At 36.2% G+C, this 21056-nt stretch overlaps 2 protein-coding genes and 1 pseudogene across 2 annotated transcripts; 2 read left to right on the top strand and 1 right to left on the bottom strand.

The window, feature by feature from the left end:
- Positions 1-2122: 2122 nt before the first annotated feature.
- On the top strand, positions 2123-3004 carry LOC133873287 (putative receptor-like protein kinase At3g47110). Its single transcript, XM_062311009.1, has one exon. It carries the CDS (start codon positions 2123-2125, stop codon positions 3002-3004), a length of 882 nt encoding a protein of 293 aa, XP_062166993.1.
- A 219-nt stretch (positions 3005-3223) lies between these two features.
- On the top strand, positions 3224-4349 carry LOC133873288 (probable LRR receptor-like serine/threonine-protein kinase At3g47570; annotated as a pseudogene).
- A 3337-nt stretch (positions 4350-7686) lies between these two features.
- On the bottom strand, positions 7687-20111 carry LOC133872452 (cationic amino acid transporter 2, vacuolar). The gene is made up of 14 exons (XM_062309956.1): positions 19551-20111; positions 18598-18799; positions 18191-18275; positions 17170-17310; positions 16925-17043; positions 16691-16787; positions 15674-15846; positions 15496-15562; positions 13733-13891; positions 12408-12681; positions 11753-11861; positions 11083-11195; positions 8817-8892; positions 7687-8229 (listed from the first exon to the last, which is right to left on the bottom strand). The coding sequence occupies exons 1-14, from the start codon at positions 19708-19710 to the stop codon at positions 8073-8075; spliced, it is 1932 nt and encodes a 643-aa protein (XP_062165940.1). The 5' UTR covers positions 19711-20111; the 3' UTR covers positions 7687-8072.
- Between the last annotated feature and the right edge of the window lie 945 nt (positions 20112-21056).

The raw sequence follows: 21056 nt of genomic DNA on the forward strand, positions 1-21056 counted from the left end.
AGGGTGGGCATTCAGAACATGGAGATAAATTTATCAAGAGGTAAGAAATTTTTTTCAATATGGGCCTCTCCGGTCTCCACCCCCTAGTGTACAGTCAGGGGCGGAGCCAGCCTCCCCAAGTTGAAGGGGCCAAATTGAAAAAAAAAAAAAAAAAAATTGAGGGGATCAAAATTAGAAAAAATAACAAAATTTGAGGTAAAATTTTAATTTTTTTTTTTTTTTTTTTTTGGGGAGGAGAACCTTGGCCCCCCCCCTCTCCCCCCCCCCCCCCCCCCCCCCCAGCCCTTAGTGGCTTCGCCCTGTGTACAGTATAAAAGCACAACTTAGTCAAGCCCATTTTTTGTTCCTTGCGCAACTTGGTCTCCTTTTCCTTGGAATTCCGAGACATGCATGCGTGACTTTAGACTTCCAAGTCGTATTTATCAACATACGTGGCTTAACCAAGTCACTGTGTACAGTATAAAAGCACAACTTAGTCAAGCCCATTTTTTGTTCCTTCCACAACTTGGTCTCCTTTTCCTTGGAATTCCGAGACATGCATGCGTGACTTTAGACTTCCAAGTCGTATTTATCAACATACGTGGCTTAACCAAGTCACTCTTACCAATTATTCAAGAGAGAATACTTTTTTAAAATAAAAAATAAAAAATAAAATAAAATTATTTTTATTAGGCTCCATCGATAGTCAGGAAAAAGAAAGGGGACTAATTAACTGCTACCCTTTACACACGTCTTTACATCTAGAAATGGATCCGAAGACTCGGTTAGTTTATTTTAGAAATGTAAAATGCTCATTTTATTTTTTAAATTATTTTATTTCTCTTGAAATCACTAACCGGCTCTTTTCCGATATGGAAAGTCTAGCTAACAGTAACGTGGGACATATTCTTTTCATATGGGATTTGTGTCAACAGAAGAAGTAAAATATATATATATATATATAATATAAATGCAACCCTGATGCACAATTGATATAACACGTTTTTTAATTTCTTATTTTTATTTATGAATCGCATCAACAAGCATGCATGCCTTCATGGATCATTACATAAATGATAAATGTTCGTGAGGAATCATAATATTGTAAATATATCAAATGAGAAAGTACCATAGCTTACGGTGTGAAGTGACTGTGAACCACGTCCACCTTATCAAATGAAACCCTGCCTTCACGGCAAGACCAGGCTATAGGTTTCGGCCAACTAAATCCCAATTAATATTGTTAGTCAATTATGTATTTGGCCATTTTTTCCTTTTGTCTAGCGAGTCGTTTTCTTCCATTTATGTCGGCATGAGATGAGATAAAAAGATGCAATGCTTAACACCCATTTTTGCCTCCACAACTACAAGCCTTCTTCTCTTTTCTTTTCTTTTTTCATAAACCTCGCCCTCCTCTCATTATGCTAACAAAAAGGCCCACCATGCTCCTGCTATTGGGTTTCCTGTTAGTACTGCAGTCATGTATGTTTCAGTTTGCCCAATCTTCCACCAACTTTACCGACCAAGCTGCTCTCATTGCCTTCAATTCTAGCATCAGTTCCGGCCCAAACGCAACGGTCTTGGCTGGTAACTGGTCAACATTTACAAACATGTGCGGTTGGATCGGGGTCTCATGTAGCCGACGCAGGCAAAGAGTGACCGCTTTGAACCTTTCCTACATGGGCCTCCAAGGCGCCATTTCTCCGCATATTGGTAACCTCTCTTTCCTCGCCTCACTTGATCTTTCTAACAACTGATTCTTTGGTTTTCTGCCAAATGAGATCAGCCGTCTACATCACTTGAGAATACTCTGGTTGTCATACAACCAATTGGAAGGCAGTATTCCTCCAACTATAAATAATTGTTGGAAGCTTCGATCAATAGCTCTTAGTAGGAACCATCTTGTGGGTGCAGTTCCATCGTCCCTCGGCAATATGTCGTCATTAGAGTCCTTGGATTTGCAATTCAACAACCTCACTGGCCCATTTCCTTTGGTAATCTTTAACATATCCTCTCTAATCATAATTGGTCTTACAAAAAATCACATCTCAGGAACTCTTCCAATGGATCTCTGCAGCCACTGTCCTAATCTTCAAGAGCTTGGCATTTTGTACAACGAATTCAGCGGTCCACTCCCTTCACAATGAATTACTGTGGAGAGCTTCTACTCTTATCCCTATCATCCAATCAATTTGATGGGAGTGTTCCACAAAATTTTGGGAGGTTAGAAAATGTTGAAAAGGTATATCTTGGAGGTAACAATTTGATCGGTAGTATACCTCCGACCATAAGTAACTTGTCGAGGTTGATTTTGTTCGACATTAGCCACAACAACATTACAGGAAGCATTCCGAGTGATTTGTGGCGGCTTCCAAATCTGTCAATATTGAATTTTGAACACAATTATCTCACAGGGTCAATCCCCCAAAACCTTTTCAACATGTCCTCTCTACAAGTTGTTGCCTTGACAAATAATTCCCTATCTGGAAATCTTCCTTCAGATTCTGGATTTTCCTGCCCCACTCTTGAATCTCTATATTTTGGTAGCAACAAATTTAGTGGTCCTATCCCATCCTATCTTTCAAATTGTTCCAGGCTCGTCCTACTAGATTTTAGTTCAAACATACTATCTGGACCAATACCAAAAAGTCTTGGACACTTGAAGTACCTCCAAAATCTTAGTTTGAATAACAATAAGCTAACAGGAGAGCCTGGAGAGCTTAATTTCCTTTCATCTTTATCTAATTGCAGATTTTTGAAAACACTGTCCATAGTCAACAATCCCTTGGATATTACTCTTCCAGATTCTATTGAAAACTTTTCGACCACCCTTAACACCATTTATCTGCTCCAAAGCAAAATAAATGGTCATATTCCTATCAGTATTGGTTCCTTAAAAGGCTTGACCTTCCTTGTCCTGGCCGCTAATAATTTGTCTGGAAACATACCATCCACGATTGGGGGATTGGAGAGGTTACAAAGATTATTTCTTGGTGACAATAAACTTGAAGGGTTCATTCCATAAGACATATGTCAGCTAAAGAACTTAGGCGAGTTAGATCTCTCGAATAACCAAATCTCTGGATCTATCCCAAATTGCATTTCAAATCTTAGTTTTCTGCAAAAGCTATACCTAAGTTCTAATAGGTTGGAATCACCAATACCATTCAATTTATGGAGCATTGAGAATCTATTATTTTTGGATCTATCATCGAATTTCCTTGGTGGATATTTGTCTCCAAACATGCAAAAATTGGATGCTATTGAACGCATGGATTTATCTCAGAACCAAATTACTGGAAATATTCCAAAAATTATTGGAACTTTTCAAAGTCTAAATTATCTTAACTTGTCAGAGAACTCATTTCAAGGAGAAATCCCACAATCTTTTAGAGACTTGAAAGGATTGGATATCTTAGATCTCTCTTATAATGATCTATTTGGTGCAATTCCTCAGTCTCTTGAGGCACTTTCACATCTCAAGTATTTGAATGTGTCTTTCAACAAGCTACGGGGAGAGATTCCATCTAGTGGCCCTTTTACAAACTTCACAGCTAAATCATTTTTAGGAAACAAAGCACTATGTGGGAATCCGATTTTTGGAGTTCAACCTTGTCCAAGCCCAAGCTCCAAAGGATCAAATGTGAAACAGAGTCTGCTCAAATATTTTCTTCCTGCCATTGCTTCAATTATAATTTGTCTAGCATTGGTTTATATTCTGAGAAGACATCGAGAAATTAAAATGCGGGTTCCAAGTTTATTTAATACATTGCCTCTACTGGAGCATAGAATGATATCTTATCAAGAGCTTTGCCAAGGGACAAACAACTTTTGTGAAAGCAACTTGCTTGGAGCTGGAGGTTTTGGTTCTGTGTACAAAGGGATGCTGTTTGATGGGACAATTGTTGCTGTTAAAGTTCTAAATTTGCAATTGCCGAGTGCTTTCAAAATTTTTGATGCAGAATGCAAGGTGTTACGGACAGTCCGGCATAGAAATCTTGTGAAGGTCATAAGTACATGCTCCAACCCCGAGTTTAGAGCTTTAGTACTGCAATACATGTCGAAGGGTAGCCTTGAAAGGTGGTTATACTCATATAACTATTGCTTGAATCTTCTTGAAAGAGTAAACATTATGGTTGATGTTGCATCAGCGTTGGACTATCTCCACCACGGTCTATCAGAATCTGTGGTGGCATTGTGATTTGAAGCCAACCAATATCCTTGTAGATGAGGACATGGTTGCACACGTGAGTGACTTTGGCATTGCCAAGATTTTGATCGAAAACAAGGATTCTACACAAACCAAAACTCTTGGTACACTTGGCTACATCGCACCAGGTACATGAATTCACCTTTACTTATTTTATTGCTAAGAGGCTATCTACTAGTGGCTAATATCAAGAACAACAATAGTTGCTTTCCAAGAATACCAATGTATATGTAATTTTTCTATAATTCACTTTTATATAGGCCTTATATTCATATGATATGTATTAACAATAAATTACCTATTTATTCCTCTTATGCTTCAGTTGCTAATTATTCTAAAATATGTTATAAGAAATATTTGTATAAAAGACAATTACGTTCTATGCTTCTTGTTCACTCCACACCCATTTTATGGCCACTGAGAATACACAACGTACGTATTGGAACAATTGCTCTAAAATTGACAAGAAAAAGTTTGGTTTTGTTGATAAGTTTCGTAGGCCATACCAAATTAATTCAAAGTCAATCAAACACACAAATGTATATGCAAGTATGAAGATCTATTTAAGTTTGGGTTGAGACAACCTATTTTGACCATGCAAAGCCATATTTATTTGTGAAAATAATTACCAAAAAAAAAAAAAAAAAAAAACAATGAACATTGATCTTGTTATGTATTACGCGTAACAACTATTCCAAACAACAAAGGTCAGCAGATAAACTATATGGACTTATCAAATGTGGTTTCTAGCATAATTATATTTACTTTTTATGGAGTCTAGTACAAACATATATCATTAAATGGTAGAATATATGGATATAATGAATGCATGTATAGATATATATGTAATATATTTCTATATGTAAGTACGTACTTTTGACTTTTTTGACGAGAGATGTGAACAACTTAATTCCTTCTTATTATTATTATTATTTCTAAATTGAGTTACTAACTTAAGGCCTTTTTCACAATTGCGAGCATCGGATAGAGTATGGTTTTGAAGGAAAAGTGTCCATCAAAGGCGACATTTATAGCTACGGTATAATATTGTTGGAGATGATCACAAGGAAGAAACCTACTGACGACATGTTTGTAAGAGAATTAACTTTGAGGCAATGGATAAACGCATCACTTCCTGACAGAATGATGGAAGTTGTGGATGACGGTTTATTGAAAACAGAAAATGGAAGAGATGTCACTATCACACAAGGTGTTCTTTCATCCATCATGGAATTAGGCTTAAGGTGTTCTGAAGAGTTACCACATGATAGAGTCGATATCAAAGATGTGCTTACCAAGCTTAAAAAAATCAAATTGACAATTTTTGAAAACAAAAACAAGGGTGTATGATATCTTTGATATAGATTTTATATGATTTGTTCTTTTGATTTCTTAAAGTACTTACAAGTGGTACGTTTTTTGTTTGTATGACTTTTAATGTTTAAATAAATGGCTTGGGATTTTCTAACATCTTCCTCTTTGGCCTTTTATTGTCTTTTTTGAGATCAATGTATACATATACCATACCACATGGAACTAAGAAGCTTCATATTTAACATTATTTTGCTTTAGACATATTTGATTGGATATGATGACTTAAAGTCGGCCACCACGTGGACTTTTTAGGTCTTGATGTCCCCCATCCTTGCTTATTATTCCCTCTCACTCAATATATTTATGCACTTTGTCACACTCGAGAAATAACAATACCAAAGTTTTAGAATTATACGTAGGGATCAAATTAGAATAAGAAATGTTAAAGGTACAAAATCTTTTACCAAGAAATTAGTACAAAGATGATGTGAAACTTATTCATTGGAGATGATCAAAATAATTAATAAAAAGAAATGCTACGGATACTAATGAATAAGTTTTACATCATCTTGATACTCATTTCTAATGAGGCAAGTGAAAATGATATTTCATAATTTCATAGATAGCTTTAAATAGAGGCTAACAGGGAAGAGAATTAGAGCGTTTAAAAATCACATAGAAGACTATTGAAATTTTAAACGCAACATTTTACTATTGCACCTTTTAAGCACAACGTTTCATTATAGTACTGATATGCGTGCGTGTATTTTTATTTTTTTTTTTTTTTTTTTTGGGTTATTAGAGTGAGTCTTGAAATGTGAGAGTAGGGTAAGGTGACTTTTGTCTTTTTTCATTATATTTGTCAAGTAAATTAAATATAGTTTTTGTTACCTATTTTAAATATATTAAATATATAATTGTAGTTGGCTGAGATTAAAAAGAACAACAATAATTCCATTGAACTTCAATCAAATTCGAAACGAGCTCATTTCGAGATAAATTTAGCAAATTTGTTAGTAGATCTTTGCTTCAGAACAAAAAATTTTAATTACCATCCCGATGATAGAAACTAAATTCAAAAATCATATTTAGGAGTGAAATTAGCATTTGAAGTTTCGAGGATAACATTGAAAAAAAAAAAATAATAATTAAAAATTTGGGGGGGTAAAATGTAAATTTTAAGGATTATATGGGCATTTAAAAAAAGAAAATGGGAAAACATGGTGTTTTGGGCCCCAAGCCATCATGTTGTTATACTCTGATCATATCAACAAAATGACCTAATCACTAGTTAACCATAAATTTTTTTTTTTTTTAAAAAAAAAAAAACAAATTGAAAAGCATGGTGTGGTTTTAATCTAGAATGGTTATTGGATGTTTATTTATTTCGTTACTTTCATTTTTTTTTTTTTTTAATAAATTTTTGTTTACTTTTTTTTTTTTTTTTTTTTTATCATAACCCTCATAACTAAAAGTCTAAAACTCTAGCTTGGCCGCTGGTCGTATCAAAAACCGAAAAATAAAAAACCAACCTCAAACAAAAACATTTTGCATCCAAACAAACGGAGCAATGTCTGTTGTATGCAGTTTTCTCCTTCTTTCTAATCTCGTCCTTCGGTTTGCACTGCCCATATTGACACTTGTTTTAAAAAATGATCCTCTCCCGTCTAGGGTCTGCACAGCACTTTCTTCTCTCTTTTTTTTCTTTTTTTTTTTTCTTTTTTTTTTCTTTTTTTTTTTTTATTATTATTTTATTTTGTTTGTTCTTCTTGGTCTGCACAGGCCACAGCACACACAACCTTCCATTTCGGCAAGGCAAAACTACAAGGAAATTTGTTTTCAGGCAATGAGATTTTTGTCAAGCCCAGATTGTATTTTTCTTCTTTTAGAGTTATTATTGAAAAATTATCTATATTTATTTCTATTCTAAACATCGCTTAATCCCATTGTGATATTAAATTTATGAATTTTGTGTTTGTTAACAAGTATATATCTATAACCAAGTTAGACAGGATATACTTCTGTACACCCCCTTTAGTTTTAAGACAATATTAATATATAAAGAATCTTGCTTGAATATATATAGCGTTTAGGGTTTTATTATTTTATTATTTATTAGTCCGACCCTCCCAAGGACAAAACCCTAGCTTGGCCACTATTTAGAACTATAAAAAATTGTTCACTTCATACAAAGTAGAGCCCATAAATGTATTGACAATAATATCAAATTAGAAGTATTCATTATTCCATAAGAATTATTCTAACCACCCCACCCCCATCTCTTTTTACCCTTCCATCTTTTTCATCTTTTGGAGAGAGGGTGTTTTGGGGGGGTGGCTTTCCATGCAATGTAAATCCTATCAAGGGGGCTTCATTTGCAAACTATTTACAATGTTCGAACAAGCCTATTATACAAACCGAGGACTGATAATATTACAAACAATGAACAATGAGAAGGAAAAGAATAGAGGCCTAAGACTTTTAAAAGGATAGGACATATAACAAAGAGGTTTTTCTATAACATAAGATAAATGATACATGGGCAGAAGATGCATTCTCTTCACAGAGGTTAAACCAAAACGCTCACCGGGCCACGATAGATTTCATCAGCGTGAGCTGCTGGCACATAGATTGCATCCTTCAGCGAGCTGTGTTTTCGGCCGTAAAATGCATAAACAAGCACTCCAATTATCAACCACACAGAAACACGGGCCCAGGTCGCAGCTCTGACAAAAAATAATCATAATAAACATTAGAAAAACCAAACACAATACGATGGTTCAGTCATTAGACTATAAACAAAATGTGCAAACACAAATGAGCCTTTCATTTACTTCTTGCTCTTGTTTTCCTTATCGCTTTTCTTTATTTACTTATTTAGACCGACTCATATGCAATATAGCGTTTGAACTAACACTTTCCTCATAAAACTTAATCTAATGCTTTACTTGTAATGTTTCCACTCATTCTACACTAATCTGCTATAGGTCATAAAAAGATAAATCCTATCAACACATATGGCACATGGGGTTTCACTTGTTTCAATACAGAATTATATACTGCCAAAAAGAGAGAACATCGTTGCTGTTGTGAAGATCAGTTAGACTAAGAGAGCAATTTGTCCCTGGGAAGTGGCCTCCCAATCTGAAAAAGTGAATCAGCTTTCTTCAATTTGGTTGATTTTGCTACCAATAAAATCTTTAAAACAGTTTCAGGATGAATTCAACTTATTCTCAATAGGGTCAAAATAAATCCACAATAAAGAAAACCTACTACAAGAGAACTTGAAGGTGTAAGTTGACCAGCTACTCACCCAAGATTAAGCAGTAAGTAGACATTGATGAGAATGCAAGCAATAGGTAGCAGCGGCACAAATGGACAGAGAAAACCTGAAAAGAGATCATTATATCATCACCGAAGTAAAAGAGGAAAAATTGACTCTATATCAAGTTATATGCAATGTATAGGCAACTTATTTAAGCTAACAAATAATAAATAATTAAACGACATTTTACATTTGGTACAACTTATTGAATGACAATATATATAAAATTAAAAATTCTATGGGTGGCCAGCCACCCTCACAGAACACCGGTGGTGGCCGTGAAAACCCTCAATGCTATCGGGGGTGGCCGTACCACCAGCCACCCATATAATTCATTCATTTGGGTTTTAAAAAAAATGATAATACGGGTTTTTTTTTTTTTTTTTTTTTTGTGGAAAACACAATCTATTCTTTCAGGAATAACTATTCCTTTCATTTTTTAGAGGAATAACTATTCCTTTATTTAGGAGAATAACCATTTCAGGGGTCTATTCCACATATCAAACATGCCCTTAACGTAGATTACATTCTCCCACCCCCCCTTTTTCTTAAAAAAAAAAAAAAAAACCACCCCATTCTCAAGTTGAGCTCTAAACTGCACTCAATGCAACTCGGGTCTATAAACTACCACAACATTTCAAGTTACCTCGTGTCAAAATTCACCATTATTTGGAATAAAAGACGTTAACACGTGCTTTGCAAGTGCGTCTAAGTTACCAAATTGCCTTGACTTAGGACAAAACTCACACAACATTATTCAGAGGGGCGGCAGTGGCACGTTAGCACATGCTTTGCATATTTGCCTTCAATTCCAAAAAAAAAAATCTCTAACACAACATTTGTTCACAGGGGCAACCTCCCCTTTGAATAGACATGTTCGTATGAGTTACCAAATTGCCCTCACTTAAAAACAAGTGACACGTCTGTTCAGAGGAACAACCGCGATGTCACCCCACTTGTTATGAGGGGTGATTATGCAGCCTGTAACGACCCACACCCAATGACACAATATTGTCCGCTTTTGGATCCCCTGAACCAGACTTCCCAAGAGGTCACTCATCCCGGAACTACTCTCGCAGAAGCACGCTTAACTGCGGAATTCTGATAGGTTCATGGTCATCACGGCTTTAAAACACGTTGTATCAAGAAAGGTGCGTTTATACATATAAGCACATCCCCCATTCCCAGGCGATGTGGGACGTCACACGGCCAACCCTCTCCTACCTTTTTAGAAAGGTGGTTGCACGACCACCCCTCACCTATTCAAAGGGGGTGGTCACGCGGCCACAGTCATCTTTTCAAAGGGGTCGCCGAGCCATAATAGAGTAAGTGATCGTATAGTCACCATTATCTATTCAGAGGGGTGGCCGCACCATTACAGGGGGAATGGCCATGCAGTCACCTCCATCTGTTCAAAGGGGTGGCTACTTGTTCGGAGGGGGTGGTTGCATAGCCACCCCCAAACATAACAAATGGCCACCCTCACCTATTTAGATAGGGTGGTCGCCGGCCACCCTACTTGTTTAGAGGGGTGGCCACGCAACCACCCCTACCAATTCAGAGTGTTGGTCGTGTGGCCACCCCCATCTATTAAAAGGGATGGCCGCGCAGCCACCCCTATCTATTCAAAGGGGGTGCCGCACGGCCACCTTGTGTTATCTATGTCAATTTATTTTTAAGGACAATTTGGTGAAAGCGCATGTGCAAGGCACGTACTAACGATTTCCATCCCAAATAACGGCCAATTTTTACACAAGGGGCAAGTTTAGAGGTCATTTGAGAATGGGTTGTTTGGGGGTGGGGGGTGAGGGGAGAAATTGTAACTTACCCAAAAGCTTAACATATCAGTCCCACGTATATGCTTGGTAAATCAATAGTAAACCAAATCAAAGAATTAATTTCAAATAAAACTCGGCATCTCAGAGTAGGCGTTGCTTTAAAGCCTGAAGGGTGTATTCCAATGTGTATTAGTGTGTGTCTTTCCATGACATCCAACACAGGATCATAGCTAAAGTTCTTCAATTTGTCCCATTTCCTACTATATTGGGGATAAATGTCTAATAGACTAAGAGAAGTCATATTTGAGACATGTTATCTATAGATGGATACTATTTTAAGTCCCTAAGGGATAGCTCAATTGACTAGGAACCATGCCTCACAAAGTATACAAGAGAAGCCACATATCTAGTAGGAGCAAAAAGACAAGAAAATCATGATAGATAATCAACTGCACAAGTTATAGTGGTGAGCATACCTCCTGCATGCCCAAAGCTGTGCCTCGCATCATCCTGCTCTATACAGGTCAGCACAACCAGCCCAGATAGAAGAAGAGTACCACCAACTCCACATAATGTGAACCGAAGAAATCTGCTATTCAAATAAACAATGCTGTAAATGACTAAAAAAATAAAAATAAAACCCAGACCACATACAAGATGTTTATGAAGAAAAGTGGGGATGGAGATGGGGAAGTGAATCGTCATTGGCATAAATGCAAAACAATTCTTATCTTTTTTTATTTGTATGAGTCAGACTTAAACTTCATTGATCTCCCTCCCTCTCTCCCTCTCTCTCTCAAAATCATTGAGAAACATTAAAATTGATCAAATTTACCATTTCCTAGTAATTTAAGCTTTCTGGACACCTGCTATCTTATTATCATGAACCAGGAGATTAGGAGATCATGCATTAAAATCCAAAGACGTTCCCATGATTAAAAGCCTCATGTCTTTGGCCCATGAATGAAAGAAGTGCTGGAGCCCAATAGCTTAAACATCTAGTACAAATGGTATCAACCCGACAGAAAGTAAACCATTTTCTCTAGATTTCACATCTACAGGAAGCATTGGGAATTCGATACTGTACCCACAAAATTCCGTTGTCAGTGAAGCTAATGTACTAAGATAATATGCAGTTAAACCCACCTGGGAAGACCCAAATTTGAAGCTGCATATGTAAGAAGAAGAACCCCAACACACGTGAACATTATGGTCCAACCAGCAATTTTCCGCCTACTTTCATCGTTTAACATATCTGCAACAATTGATGCACAGGAGAAAAAAATAAGCACTAAAGCAGCTTGATGACAGAAAGTAACGCAATAACGTTATGTGGGTTCTACTACAGGTATGCCTCTACTAGTCAGGCTTCCCCAGTCCCCAGATATCAGTAGTAATTTAATTAACAGAAGTGTTTTCCTATTCATTTAATATGAATTGAGTTCATGAAGCCATATGGAATTTTTATCACATAAAAGTACTTGTGATAGAAAACAAGAGAGAAGAAATTTTGCTTCCAAATGCAAGAGAAGTGAATTCAAAATGTTAATTAGACACCAGGTGCATAAACTTTCATTAACCCAACAAAAAATGGTATTCTGATTGTTTAAATAAAAACAGATGCAGGAATATTCAAACTTGAAAAGATTAAAAATGTATTTTTCAGACTAAAGGATTTCAGGTTGACTCCAATAGATGCCAAAGATTGATACAGGGGATGACAGGGTGTCAACTTAATGAAAATATGCATTGCATATGACAAAAACCATGCTTAAGTAAGAACTGAGAGCAGGTAACGTACAGTTGCCTTGAAACAGCTGTTTTGCAATAAGCGGATATTCAGCAGACTTATCCTCTTTGCCAAGTAAAGGTTTAGCACTATCCTTAGAAGTGGCAACATTAACCTTAGAGTCTTCTCCATTAACATCCCGGGTACTCTTACCATATTGCAATGACACTGAATCAATTGAATCCCGAAGAGAGGAAGGCAATGGCACCTCATCTGGTGGGACATATCTGAGTATCAATACGGATATTGCTACCATGGTGAATGCAAGAAGTGTACCCACGCTGACCTGCATATCAAAGACAGCTATCAACAACTCAGCATAGAATGGAATCATTATTATCATGCTTTAGAATGGTAAGCATTTCCAGATTTTACATTCTTCGACTAATCACAGGAGCCCAGCAAGTCCAGTCAATGGGGCCAGCCTAGGAAAGGGTGCTCTAGATTATGCCTTTTTAAAATAGGCAAAGATTATTGGCTGCAAAACCCCAATTTGAATTAGGGCATTGTGCGGGCATGTACCAAGTCCCACATCATGAAGTTCTAGTTGTATTAGATTGATCTAGGCAGTATAAGTGATTTTTGGAAATTCTAATTGTCAATTGTCCTTTTAAAGTATTGAGCATATGTCGTTAGTACATCCAACTTGGTAAGGCCATGTAACTCAAGCACTGCGTCACAACAAGGTCATTGAAAAGAATTTAGGGATTTGAGTAGGGAGATTGTAATACTCTGACTTGTATAGATTGTATTGTGTGAGGGCATTGTAGGCATGTATTGAACCTCACATTAGGTATGTACTAGGTCAATCTAGGCGATCTAAACAATACAGGGGAGCATTAATTATGAATAGTCCTTTTAGGGTATCACACAAATGTGACTAATAAATACACCCCCCCAAAAAAAAAAAAAAAATTTTTTGTAAGCAATCAAGATATCATTAAAAGCGTAAGGCATCTCTAGACACACAAGAAATATACATGAGAGAACACCTAGCTAGAAGGAGAAAAGAGAACAAGAAAATCATGGTAACTAATCACCACACACACACAAGATGTTGTTTGGACCATCACCATTGGTTTGGCCCCTCCAAGAAATGTAATATTTGGTTTCAACAAGAAGATGATCCATATTCTAGAGATGGCCAGTAATATGTGTAATAAATGTCATGCACTTATGATCAGTGAGTGGTTCCACCCTGATGCACATAGAACCGATTGAGTAAACCACAAGGACAAAGCACTTATTAGACTTTCATCAATATTTTGAAGTTCATATTAGGATAAGAGGTCATCAGCCCCACCATGCAACAGCATTAGATCCTAGTTACTACTCACCATCCCTGCCAGCTGTGAAACATCCATCAAGAATGCCAAGATTGCAGAACCAATCCCAGTCACTATTGTCCCCTTCAGAGGAACTTGGGTGTGTTTGTTCACATCTGAGAAAAATTTCGGCAACAATCCATCTCTAGCCATAGCCATCAGAATCCGTGGCTGAAAACACAGAAAGATGAAAGACATATCTCAGCAGGCTGGAGGAAAAAGAAATCCTCATTTGTGAGAAGCACCAAAATGTATAGGAACATAAACCAGCAGAAAGGAGCAGAACCCTAGTAGGTGCGACTTAAGAGTAAAATACACAAGAAATACAAGAAATAAAAAGAAAGGGATGGGATAAAAGTAAATGCAACAATTACAATGACAATATTCCCTCACCTCAAGCCATCAATTAATCCATTATGGCCAGCCTTAAAACTCTTGATATGCTTTCAAGAAATTCCTACAACATTTCTTAACTATTCTTGAAATTTTTGCCTCCAAAATCCCATCAGATTCTAACCATATTCAGACTTAAAACCTATAACCCTTTCCTCTAAAATGCCATATCCTAAAGTCATAATTCTCCCTTAACACTTGCCACTTCTAAATAAACGAACCCAGACAGGTTCCTATATTGTCCTAAATCAATTGCTCATGTGCATAGCTTTTAAATCAAGCACACTGCACCTTGGCAATCCTAAATGGAAACAAAGACAACTGCCAAAGTCATAACACTATTCTTCTAAACATCAATAGCAAAGTGTGTCAGAGACATAATACAAACTTATAGTAAAAAAATTCGTTGATTTTGTGCCAATTGTTTCTACAAAATAGGAATATAAATATGAAGCGGCTTTATCAGGCTTATGCAGCTGCAATCACGATCACAATTAGAAATACTATGAAGAAATTTACTGATCCTGTAATAACCATAGGATATGATTCTGGAATTAATCAACCCTTCAGGACCACATCATCCAGAATAGGCGGAAGAAATAAATCATAGCAGGTAGTTTAGCCCCCTCACATTCTTGCTTATGATGTAAGAAAAAAAGATTATTTATTGCATGTAATACACGTGATTGCTTCATTGTCACCGAAGTTCCACACAACCATGCACCTATATATTGGTAACAATCTGTCAGTTGGCTACATAATGAGCTCCAACTCAAATGCACTCATATAGGTAGAGAATGAGGTTGTGGGCTCAAGTGAGTGCACGTGCAACTTACAAGTCAAAAAAAGAAAAAGAAGGAAACAAAATCTTGGTTACTTGATCGGCACTATGATTGATATCTTCGCACCTTTTGGTAACTAACGATTCATTGGTATCGGTGCACATCATTAATATCATAAAATTTCTTCCTAAATCAGGTTTAAATTTGTTGGCGTTTTTCTTCTTAAACCTCAAGTTGTAAGTGGAAGTGGAAACAATAAAACGTATGTCCGTCCTTTTTCAAGCGTGCAATATTGCTGATTTGACAGTAAGAATGTCTAACACATCCATAACCATGTTGTGTTACATATTCTGATCACAGAAACCATGTTTACAAGTTTTCAATTACTTGTACTAGGGATCTAGAATGTAAAGAATCCAGAACATGGATAAAAAGTACATTAAATACTTAACAATTCACCCAAAACAAGTTATAGATCTTAATTCCAACTATAATGTTGCCGCATTCAACCATGTCAATTATAAATGCATTCAATTATAAATACAGTCAATTGAAAATCTCTGATACTATATAGACACCAAGACGATCTCATTTACATACCTGAGGAAGAATGGAACCCATCAATGTTGAGCAGAGAGCAGTGACAGCTCCAATAGTTATTATGTAACTGCAATCACAAGCAAAAATAATGATTTTTCAAGCTGCAACAAACAATTTACTAGACAAACTTTATTATGAATTGAATGCACCAAGAAATTTAACAAAATTGTACACTTACACTGCCCATTGCATCCCATGACTAGCAAAAGCGGAGGAGATGGGGGTGTCAGGATTCATCGCATAATAAGGTACTAAACCAACAATTATGACAGAGACCATCATATATAACGTACAACAAAGAAACAATGCAGCACCTATCCCAAGTGGCAAATCTCGTTGAGGATTCTTCACCTGTTGAGTCAACGATGAGTTGATTGTAAAGCTCAAATTTTCCCTTAAGTTATTAAATCCCTATACAGATGACATTTCTATAATCACATAGACCTAAGCAGATTGACAGGGAACATCACAGACAGCCCCTGTAAAGACTTACAAGCAGCAAGGCAAAGCTGGTTCCAATGTTCAAGCCTTAATTTACAAATTCAGTTGTTGGAGAGCTCTCTTGGACCTTGCTTAGGTAGTCCTAGTTGAATCAAATCTTATTTTGTTGTTTGTCTAGGATATGTTGCTCCTAATTCAGTTTTATGTAAGTTTTACTAAAGTAGTAATGATCTAGTGATTCCTAGATTTCTGGAAAGGGCTGTAAAAGAGGCCCATAAGTCTTCTTTTATGCTTTGGAGTCATTTTCTATATTGCTTTAGTCGTTTCTTACTTGGTTTAATTGATCCTTCACTTTCATACTTAATAAACCCTGCCTCATTGTAAAAAATAAAAAAATAAATAAAGGGATTAGGAATAACCTATACTAAGGTTTTTATTTAATCTGTTAAAATTCAGAGATTGAAAATTCTAGCAATTTTCTTAAGCTGAGGATGTGATTGCCTTCTCCTTCCTATGTGTGATCTCCCAGGTTGTTGCTTCTCTTTTTATCCTTCAATTCATTGTTTTTATGCCAAATGGCCCTTAAATTCCTTCAAAATAGAATCTTTTTTGGTAACACAACAATCCCTAAATCCTTAAACATGAAATATAGTGCTGAATCTCTAGAGATCTGACATTAATTTGCTATCAAAGCATTCTATGTCTGCATCACAAATGGCACAACAAATAACAAAAAACAGCAACCCATGTCTACCTCCTCGGCAGTGCTGGCAACTGAATCAAAACCTATATATGCAAAGAAGACCGTCGCAGAACCAGCAAGCATCCCATCGACCCCAAAGGGAAAATACCTATCACAGCAATCAATTAGGTGAGAAAGAGGGGTTGGGGGGGGGGGGGGGGGGGGGGGGTGTGGAAGAGAGAAGTAAAACTCAATTTAAGAAATCAATCAAATCAGGGTGAATATACATGCAGGGAGAGGAAGTACCCTGTTGGAAGTTCATATCCAACCCATCCAGACTTGAATCCCAAATAAGCACCAGCTATTATGATAAAAGTCATGGCACATACATTTGCTGTAGTGACAATAACTTGTGCCCGTGTGCTCTGCAAAATTTAAGTGTTCAAATTAAAGATGACAAAGAAAATACTTATCAAATGAGAGGAAATATGTTTGGAGCATTTTAATCAATAGGAACAATAGAAAAGAATCAGAACAAGATAAATATTTACCTCCTTGATTCCAGCGCATAATAGTGCAGTAACAATAAATACTAGAACTGCTGCACATGGGTCAACCATAATATCAAGCCCAGGAATATATTGACGGGCTAAAAAGGCTGGCACATTATCCCCACCTCCAAAAAACAATGCCTAGAAAAAGAAACAAAACAATAAAATATTCATGGTCAACAATTAAGCAAACTAATCTTGTGTACTCTGTAACTAGAATTTAGAAAAGAAACAAAGGAACATCCTCCAATTCTTGCCATACATAATTGTCATACAAGCAAGTGAAATCCTTAAATTCAAGAAACAAGTGGGAAAAAAACAAAAGAAAAGGCTAAAGCATCATTACATGCATGTCTTGTCATAGTGGTATACTTGATCGACCATGTACTCCATGTGGGTTAGACCCGACCATAGAGAAAATGCAACGGCCAACTTCTCTTTCTAATGTAAATTTAAAATGATAAATCGAAACAACATTATATCCAGTGACTCTTGTAGGGGCTTATTCATTTTGAAAGTATTTCATTTCAAGCAATTTGCACATGCTTCAGAGTTTGGATTTTCAAGACTTCAGGAATCTCAACAACTAAGCTAATGATGCTAGAATGCACAATGAATGTTTGAGTGTATGTCTAATATTATAAATCTAGTCATATGAATAGATATCATAATACAAATAAGCTTCCTATTTTCAAGCTTTATTTTTTTTTATTTTTTTTTCCTTTGCAATAGAAAAGAACATCAATAGCATCACTTTCCACGTTTTATTTCGCTATTATTGAATTGATTTCATGTACGCATTGCCCACCACTATTGATTGCCTAGCCTCTCAGAAAAGTTCCCCACATGGCTACGGGAATCAATAACTGAGCTGGAAGTAAATCACTTAGAGAACAGATATTTACACTGAAGACTACTAGAATATAAATGCAAGACGAACCAATTTCAGCTTAGTAGAAATTAGAAAAAACAACCACAAGTTGAGAATGAAACACATTAAAGAGAGAGAAATATAATGCACCAGATTTGGGGATATGCCACGAGCAACAGCTGCGCCACCTATTGTATATTCCAGTATCATGGCCCAACCAATCAACCAAGCCACACTGTGCACAATGACAATCCAAAGTAAAAAATCACCAACTGAAGGCATGTCAAAATTTTCAAGTAGAGAACACTTATTTACACAAATCATGTAATAAATCCAGGAACCAACAACTCCAGATTTTTCTATTCTAAGAAACTAATTTTTAAAAAAATACAAGTTTAAAGACTGAAATTTTTTACCGAGGAAACTATCTGTAAAACATTTATCACAGTATAAAATGGAATAAATATATACACACATTCCTTTTCAAGAAAAGCAAGAGAGGAATCTTCGAAATGCTAACAAAACACCACTTAAATTATTCAAGCTGTAAGAAATACCATTCTCCAACACATATGTATGAATAGTGATAGGCACTCCCAGCAGATGGACAACGACTTGCAAGCTCTGCATAGCAAAAGGCTGAAAGAGCAGCTGCTATTCCAGCTATTAGAAAGGAAATTGTAAGGGCCGGTCCAGAATGCTCTCTAGCAACAGTTCCCACAAGAATATAGACTCCAGCTCCAATTGTTGAGCCAACTCCTAATAATATTGTATAAGAATTCAATAGTAAGCTATGAACAAAACCATGAAATGTTAAAGCAGATGAATTACAGTCTAAAAAGTGGATTAAGTAGGAGTTCACCAACTTAGTTGAAAATTTATGGTGCGAGACGCGCGCGCCACAGAGAGAGAGAGAGAGAGAGAGGACATAACTAGGAATTCAATTGCCCAAATATTTAGCAGCATACAACCTTATAAAGACAATAGAGAACATCAAAATTTCTGGTCTTCAGCATAATAGTGTCGCGCAAATACGGTTAAAGTACTGATCCACACAAGGCCATTACCATCAATTAAATAGACAAAGCAAAAATAAATCAGTTACAAAATTAATTAGAAAACCACATATAAAGCTGAGTTTTTAAGTAGAAGACTGCACTAATAAAGGATGAAAATTGAGCTTGCTGAAATACATATAATTTAAAAACTATAGACAAAAGGGACACTACATGTCCAAGAAACTAGATTAAGGAAATGAAAAAAATTAAGAAAAAAAAAAAAACTAGGGCAAAACTTTAACAAGAACTACAAATATACACATAAAACCATGACAGGATACAAGCAAAGGAATCAGACTCCATCAGCACACAAGCTTCAAATTATAAAGATGATAAAAATACGTAAGATATTCCAAACCCACGAACAGAGACGGCCCAAAGTGCAAACAAAACAAGTCAAAAAACACAAACCTCCGATCAAAAAAGATTAGAATAGAGAACAAAATCATTACCAATTGCAATTAGATGGAGAACAGACAACTCCTTGGCCAACTGTTGACCCCGTGGCTTGACACGAACAGAATCCACCTGCTTTCTTCTGATCAAACTTTTAACACCACCCCATGAACCTCCCTTTCCACAACCCTCTTGTGAATCAACCAAGAAACCCATCTCAGAAATCACAAACGTTGTCCAAGTAAGACAACGACAACAACAACAACTCCAGACAGATGCAAAGTGGGTCTTCTTTGTTCTTTCCTGATCCTAAAGATTTATATACAAGCAAAGAAAATGTAAGACGAACCTACCCGCATTCCCAGCAGAAAATCTTGCCCCAGATTCCCAAAATAATTGGGATATCAAAGGGAAGCGGGCAGACTCTGAAAGGAAGAGGAAAGAGAGAAGAGAGAAAAGAGAACGAAAGATTCTCTTCCCCTTTTTCCTCTCCTGGGCTTTTGGGTTTTTTTTGGTGAAGGCGAGGGTGATTGATTAAGTTTGATGAATGATTTTAAAAGGCTCTGAGAGGTGGGGGGGTATCTTTTGCAAGGATCGTGTTTTGTCGGAAAGCTCGTGTGCACCGTACGCATAGGAAAAGGTGGAAGCAACGAAGGGCATGGGATGAATGTGGAGGATTGACTGGATTTGTATTGTGGGCGGTGAGGTGAGGCCCACAACTATTCTCCATTTCTCAATTATTTGAAGTTTCCTGCATTATTATTTATTTACCAATTCAACCGGTTTATCTCACAGCGCCACTTTCGTAAATTAATAACATTTATAGAAGCCTCATCAAATTGTATAGACTAAAGTAGTTAAAAATTATTTTTTCTTATTATGGTGAGATATTCTTTTAAAATTCTCCCAGTAGTTTTACTATTTTAATTATTTATTATCACTATTTTATTTAAATAATATTTTTTAAAATTTCTTTAATTTTTTTTATTTAATTTTTTTTTTTATAACATCAAGCTACCGTGCAACTCCATCTTTAGCTAGAAAGATAACTGGCTTGCAACGACTAATTAGATTTTTCGTAGTTGATGAATCGGGTAAAAGAAGCTTCACCTTGGGATCGAGATGACGGTTTCAACTTTCAACCTAAAAGTAAAAGTGGACCTTTCGAAAGAAAGGCTCACAGTCACAGGTGTCGTGTCGGACAAAAAAACACCAAGTTGAATTTGTAGGGAGATTCTAGATCCAAAGGGCTGCTATAATTCTTTAAAAAACAAAAGTCATTAATTAACAAAAAAAATAATTGTTATTGCATGCACTCCTTTAATTTTAGAGAAATGATCCCTACACTCATTTCTCACAATAATTTTACAACAAACTGATGTGGTTAGTAATATTTTATTACTTTTTTTGTTTTGTTTTTTTTTTTTGTAAAAAAATAATAAAATACTACCACTACATCAGCTTGTTGTAGAACTGTTGTAAGAAATAAGTGTAAGGATCATTTCTCTTAATTTTATAACGCGAAGGGAATGATGTGTCATATGACTCATGTGTGGTGTGAA

This window comes from Alnus glutinosa, chromosome 7 (genome assembly GCF_958979055.1).
Source record: "Alnus glutinosa chromosome 7, dhAlnGlut1.1, whole genome shotgun sequence".
NCBI classification, from domain to species: domain Eukaryota; kingdom Viridiplantae; phylum Streptophyta; class Magnoliopsida; order Fagales; family Betulaceae; genus Alnus; species Alnus glutinosa.